A 7,076-nucleotide genomic window follows, 5' to 3' on the forward strand; every position below is an offset into this window, starting at 1 on the left:
CTGGGGCTGGCGGCCACAGTGACGCTGATCCCCGCCTTCAAGGACCACTTCATCGCGGCCAAGCTCTTCGGCCTCGACCTGAACAAAACCTCCAGGCAGCCCGTGTGAGTAACGAGGCCCGCGGGGCAGGGCCGAGGGCATCTCCTCCTGTCGCTGTCCCCCTTCACTGCAAACACGGACCCGCCCCAGGCCCCAGGCGCGGGTGTGAGCCGTGCTGCCCTGCTCCGGTTGTCGCCTAACCCTACCTAGAAAAGCAAGCCCCCCCTGATAAATACTTGGATAAATTCCCTGACCTGCAGTTGCTCTTGCAAAGCCCCACAGGAAAATCAAATAACCGAAGAAATCCAAAATACTGAAGTAAAACGGCTCCGACTTGGAATTTTTATCGAATGCATAAAAATATTACTTAGTCAAGGCTATAAAGGGCCGAAATGTAGGTCAATCTCACATAACTAGAGAGCAAGTTTATGGGTTTTTATTCAGAAGTCAAAGACATTAACTTGTAAGCATAAGCTACCTCTCAATTAAAGGTTAAATCATGTCTTGAGGAGAGATGATCTCGTGTGAATGATCTTTGCAGATGAGGAGTTAAAATGTGTTTAGCAGTGAAAATGTATTTGTGCCTGAAAGCTTGGAAAGAAGGTTTCCAACTGTTTAGATGGTCTAATAAAAACTAGCACATTGACCCAAAGAACCTTGTCTGCCTATGTCCTTAGACCAACATGGCTAGAACCAACACCCCATAATCTGTGGTAACGATTATTGTTCCCATTTTTAGTGGGAACTGAACTTTGGAGAGGCAAGTCCTTTTGTAACAAAACCCTTTATGATCACATTTAATTACTCATTAGTCAACTGGCTTAGAACCACAACCACTTGTGGTTCTAAATGTTGCCAGAGTTTCAAACAGCTGAAATCTGGATTTCTAGTCAGCTATTTATAATCCATTACAAGTTTCTGGAATCTTATTTGTTCTCCTGACCATTTTAGATGTTTGGGATAAGCAGCAACCTGGACATTGGCAGATTTACCAGGAGAACCTATATGCCAGTCACTGAGAGACTGTTCCGCAAATACTAAATGCCGTGGAACAGGAAACTGCCCTGTTGGCTGGAGGCTGCCCTTCATTCTGAGCTGTTGCAGGATGCGTTGATGTTCTACAACGTGGCTGCCAACTGTCAGAAGTGTTGCATCCAGTTGATTGCAGTTAGCCAAGTACTGCTGATGAATCCAGTAGTGGAGAAGCAGTGAAAATGTAACAGCACTGCTGGCATGCCAGGCTAGCTTTCAAGAAGTTAGTGCTCTGTAAGAATCAATGTATGGTTTTTTTTACCCCATTCGCCTATTTCAGCCCTGAATCCCAAGGTGTGATCAGTGGAGCAGTGTTTTTGATCATCCTTTTCTGCTTCATTCCTGTGCCCTTTCTGAGCTGTTTTGTAGAGGAGCAATGCAAGGTATTTCCTTACCATGAGGTGAGTGATTTTCTTCACAGTGCTCAACAAAGCCCGTTTGGTTCAGCACCCTGATGGGAATAGTTAACGCACACTTGTGTTTGGCTGGGTCCTCAAAAGTATCCCATCTCAAAGACAAACACATCTTCATTTGGCATCTGAGCAGGAGGGTTGGTGGCTGATGTATCTGTAATAACCATTGTGCTGTCCTCTCTCCACTCAAGTTTGTGGAGCTCATCGGTTCCCTGCTTGCCATCTGCTGTATGATTTTCCTGGGCTTTGCGGATGATGTTTTGAACCTGCGTTGGCGACACAAGCTGCTACTTCCCACCATGGCCTCCCTTCCTCTCCTAATGGTTTACTTCACCAACTTTGGGAACACGACAATTGTGGTGCCAAAGCCCTTCCGGGTACTGCTGGGTCTGCACTTGGACCTGGGTGAGTGATAGAGCACCGGAAGCCATCATCTTTGAGCATGGAAGCTGTGAGGGTGGCAGCTAGCAACTTGTAATCTGTTGCGGCCTTCCTCCACAAGGGATTGTCCCAATAGAACCACTGGCTGAGTCAGTAGATTCCAGCAGTGGAGAGCTTTACTGATAGGTCCGTCCAACTAATGCAGTAATTTAGAATTTGGTTTGCTTTGTCCAGATACACTCCAAACATCTTAACACAGTGAGACCCTAAGTCCAATGAGTTCCACATGCTAATGATGTTCAGGTGAGAACAGCAAATAGATCAAAGCACAAAAGTAGTTATCTGAAGACTTTGATTCCACTCTCAGCTCTGCCCTTGACTAGTCTTGGAATTTCTGCTCTGCTTCGCTTTCTACAAATGTAAAAGTGTGCATATGTGTGTAAGGAAGATGTTTCTTTAACTATTGTGAAATGTGCTGAGCTCACAAGACAGAAGATAAAAGTAAAATGTTTGCTTGGCATTACACTGAATGTACATCTTGTTAAAACTTGGATGTGAAGTTCCTTGGTTCTGTCTGTGATTGCAGGTATCCTGTATTATGTGTACATGGGCATGCTCGCAGTCTTTTGCACCAATGCCATCAACATTCTCGCTGGAATTAATGGGCTTGAGGCAGGACAGTCTTTGGTGATTGCTGCCTCCATCATCGTTTTCAACATCGTTGAATTAAATGGTAAGGAAAGGATTAGTGTCTTTTGGGGGCGCAAAAACCCATGGAAGAAATTGCCCCAAACGTGGAGGAAGTTGATGTATTGGAAGACCTGTAGGATTGTAAAGGTAGACTAAAAAGAAGGGAAAGGGGGCCTTGGATTCTATTGACAGGCAATGTATACAAACCTAACGTAGTTAGATCCATGCACTGATTCCAAGACTTCCTCTAGATCCCTGATTATTACTAATTTGTTCTGTGTCCCTTTTCCACAGGAGATTACCAGGATGATCATATTTTTTCTCTCTACTTCATGATTCCCTTTTTTTTCACCACTCTGGGGCTGCTTTATCACAACTGGTAAGAGACTGGAAGGAAGGAACATGTATTTAAGAGCTTCATAAAGATTCCTGCCCCTACACCTTTGGCTTGGTATCATAAAGATTCCTGCCCCTACACCTTTCATATAACCTTCTGCTGTGGAACCCTTACCCCTATCCTAAAGACTTGACATGGAGCCAGGCAACCTGGTCCCAGTGTCAGCACACTGGCTTCTCGCCTTCTCAGCCCTTAATCACAAGCTCTTTGCAGAACCCGGAATGGCCTGTTGTGGAACTCCAGAGTTCCTAGGAACACACTTTGAAAACCACTGCAATAGAGTCAATATTCAAGGTGATCCTTGCTGAATACAGGCATATTCTGGGATTGCAATGCAGAGATTTATTGTATAATCGCAGTTGCAATGTATGTGCATTGCCTGCTCGTGGCAGAGTGACTTAGAACAGGATACCAAGATGGTAAGATTTGCCCAGAGAAACTGCAGTTGCAACAGTAACAAGGTTCTGTTCACATTCTGTGAGGCAGCTAAAAGCGGTATACAGATGTGCCTGAGCTTATAATGATCTCCCATGGTAAGGTAATAATAGAAACACTCTTTACATTAGTACATATAATTACTTCATCAGCAGCACTATAGGTCCGCCAAATAGAAAGCTGGAAACTCTTAGACTGGACTATAGTCAGTCCAGCTGGGGCTGCAGTCATCTTGCTCCTTGACTTGCCAGGTACTAATCCAGTTAGTGTCAGTAGAATAGTTTATGACAACAGTACTCCTAGCAAACTCTCATGGGAGTATATTTGGTAGGCGTGAGCAGGAAAAATGGACATAGAAATATTTGCCAAAATAAAGAGTTTAACATAGAATTGGGAAACTCTTAAAAGCATTTACAGAGGTCACAAAGATTAAAATTATTCCTCCTGTAACCACAACTTGTAGAGTCATGCCAGGCTTGGCAAAGGTTTGGGTGTTCCTGTTAGACTTAAAGATGAATGGGAGTGTCTTTTTGAGGCTCTTATCATAAAGAAGCAAACGGAGGAAGCTTAAAGACATAACGGTATTTATAGCATGACTATTCCCTGTAGTCTGAGACTCAAATTGGTATTTCTCATGCCATTCTGAGTGAGCAGAGTGTACGAGAGATTAATGATGAATAGGAAGCTGTCTCTAATGAATGCATAGGACGGGAGTTAGGAGTTCTACTTAGGGTATTATGTCCTGCAACTGATGCCTCGTATGCCCTTGGGCAGATCACTTAACTGCTTTGTGTCCCAATCTCTCTCCAGCAAGTGCCCCATAATTCAGAAGAAGACTTCAGACTCCCAAGCCTGTGCCTTTCATCGATCATAGATAATCTGTCCTTGCACTCTTAACAGGAGAAAGGTTTCTCATTAGAACAAGTCCCCTGCGTACTAAAATCTGTCTAACATATACATATCATATTTGAAATCCCCCACGTGACTGGGAACATCATCTTTGTCTGTCATTGATTTTTATCTCATGCTGCACCCCATCCTCACACTTTCTGTGTGGCTTGCAGGTACCCGTCCCGTGTTTTTGTGGGGGACACATTCTGCTATTTTGCTGGAATGACCTTTGCTGTGGTAGGGATCCTTGGGCACTTCAGCAAGACAATGCTGCTCTTCTTCCTCCCACAAGTGCTCAACTTCCTGTATTCACTACCTCAGCTGTTTCACATCATTCCTTGCCCCCGACATCGGCTGCCCAGGTAAGAAGCATATAAGTGACTGAGAGTAAGAAGTAATGTGACAGTACCTGTGAGGAAGTTTGGTTCTGGCTTGGTGCTAGGGCTGACGCAGGTGGAATAGTCTCGGTGGAATCTTTGGAGGGTATTAATGGACATAATGTAGTCTGTGGTTGGGGGAGGGAGTGAAAATGGAGATGTAGCCCTTATTCACCAACTAGGATTGAGAAAGATACCAGAGCTGTGGAGAATTTTATTTGGTAATTACTGCCCTTCCTTGTGGTCGGGAACAGCGTAGCCATAAATTGAATAAATCTTGTGATTTTATGGTTGCACCATGGTTGCTGTTTTCTGAATTAAATACAGCTCTCGCCTAATACGGTTGAGTCATGGCATGTGGGTTTCTTTCTAGCCTCATTAAGAAATAATTTTACAGTCCTGCAAAGCTGGAGCTGTAACTCGAGTTGCTAACTAGTTCACATGTTTATTTTCCCAACCACACGGGTGAGGTTGAACTGTGGCCGCTTAGCTGAGAGGCTGTTCTAATGCAGTCTTCTGGCAGTTTTTGCAGCATAGATAGTCCCTACCTACACCATGCATGTTCTACCTTGCTTTTTGATCCATACAAGCTTCTGTAAAGTAGTAACAAAAAGGTTTCTCCCATTTCTGCCCCATGTGATGGGCTCGGGCTGCTGCACTGTCAGGACTGTCACGTTCATAGAATTACTCCCACTTTCGGCACCACCTCCTTTTAGACCACTCCTATCTCTGCTTTATGCAGGGATTCAGTTGTCTCTTTTGGTATGATTAAAATGCATTTTGCTGTTCCTTTCAGGTTAAATCCTGCTACAGGGAAACTGGAAATGAGCTACTCCAAATTTAAAACCAAGAGTCTCTCAACCCTGGGAGCATGCATTCTGAAGGTCAGTCAGCCACTGTGCTCTGAAGAAGGATAATACCTTTGTTTAGCCTCAGTCATTTCCTCTGAACAACATAGAACTTTAGTAAAAAAAACCAAACCAAAACAGGCCTCTTGTAGTCTGACTCCAATGCTGGATGCTCACATTTATTAGAATCCCTCCAAAACGAAGCTTAGCTGCATAAGGCCTGATTTAAACCTGTCCCTAGATCTGTTCCCTTGAAGCAAACCCCAGGACTGGAACAGTAGAAGAGATCACTGACTAGGATGTATGGAAGACATTTTTATCACATCCCTACCAGACCCTAACTAGCAAATATCTATTTCATCCAGTTAAGTGGTGGTTAAATTTCTTTCCCAGGTATCAGAGAGCTTGCGCGTTGTAGATGTAAGACGGGGAGTGGATGAAGATGGAGAATACACAGAATGCAACAACATGACTATCATTAACTTTGTTATAAAGCTCATTGGACCAACCCCAGAGCAAACACTCACCATCCTGCTGCTACTCATCCAGGTCAGGCAAATGGTCTTTTGGATAGAAAAGCCTGCTCCCTAATACAGGGCTGTCCAACTGATGTCCCACAGGTTGCGTGCAGGCTTCTCTCCCCCCTGCTGTCCCCCATCCTCTCCCAACCCCCCAAATCGCTCCTGCTGCTATGGTCAGGATCTCTGAGCTGTCCCTCTTTCCCCTCCAGCTTGTGTCTTGCCTTCACTCCCGGGGGCTGGGCAGAGCTGTGTAGAATGGCCTGGGCTGCCTGTGCGGCTGGAGGGAGAGGAGCTGAGCTGCCCATGCTGCATGCAGCCCATAGGGGTCTGTGGTGCCCCCAGGGTCCAGAAGTTGGACTGCCCTGTTCTAATAGATAGCACATTCAAAGCAGAATATTCTGGTTTAAGGGACATTTGAATTCCCCCTGGCTTCGTCTTATGTCTCATGTCTCCCTTTCCATTCCTCTACTTCCTGGGTTGCTCCCCACCTCTGCATGAAATGGTGAAGACCTGACAAGCATCTCTGTTGCCTATTCCAACTCTGTATGTATGCACACAGGCTATCCTCTCCCCTCTGTGACTCCATTACAAAGATCCTCTCTAAAGAGCACTGCAAGGAACTCTCATCACCCATCATGCCCCCTTCCACACACATACAAATAGCACCATTTCTAATTAAGTTGTCTCGCTTAGGCAGACCACTTGCTTAAGTCCCAAATGCTTTCCAGAGGGCTAGGCACTGTCCAAGTGGCAGTCAACTCACCATTGCAATTTTTTTTTCTTCTTTCTAGATTCTGGGAAGCACAATTGCATTTCTGATCAGATACCAGCTAGTGCGCTTATTCTATGATGTCTGACAGATGTCAGGAGAAAGGGAAATGCCAGCTCCTCTTAATCAGTCCCTTATTTTCTCTGGTTCTGATCCAGATGGCTGAAATGGTCCTGTGTTGGCCCTGGACATCTCAGGACTGCCTTCCAGATGCTAGGAAAGACTCTGGGACACAAATCTAATTATTTTTTTTTGTTTGTTTCCGCCTTGGTTGGAAACAGCA

General features: G+C 44.9%; 1 protein-coding gene across 1 annotated transcript; it reads left to right on the top strand.

Annotated features, from left to right (window-relative positions):
- Positions 1-3: 3 nt before the first annotated feature.
- Positions 4-7,070, top strand: DPAGT1 (dolichyl-phosphate N-acetylglucosaminephosphotransferase 1; the record flags this gene model as incomplete). Its single annotated transcript, XM_006037617.2, has 9 exons — positions 4-104; positions 1,352-1,472; positions 1,676-1,889; positions 2,452-2,598; positions 2,850-2,934; positions 4,452-4,640; positions 5,452-5,539; positions 5,897-6,052; positions 6,816-7,070. Coding segments are annotated over 9 exons (1,167 nt in total), but the record flags the coding sequence as incomplete, so codon positions are not given.
- Positions 7,071-7,076: the final 6 nt, after the last annotated feature.

This window comes from Alligator sinensis, unplaced genomic scaffold (assembly GCF_000455745.1).
Source record: "Alligator sinensis unplaced genomic scaffold, ASM45574v1 scaffold1352_1, whole genome shotgun sequence".
Classification (NCBI taxonomy): domain Eukaryota; kingdom Metazoa; phylum Chordata; order Crocodylia; family Alligatoridae; genus Alligator; species Alligator sinensis.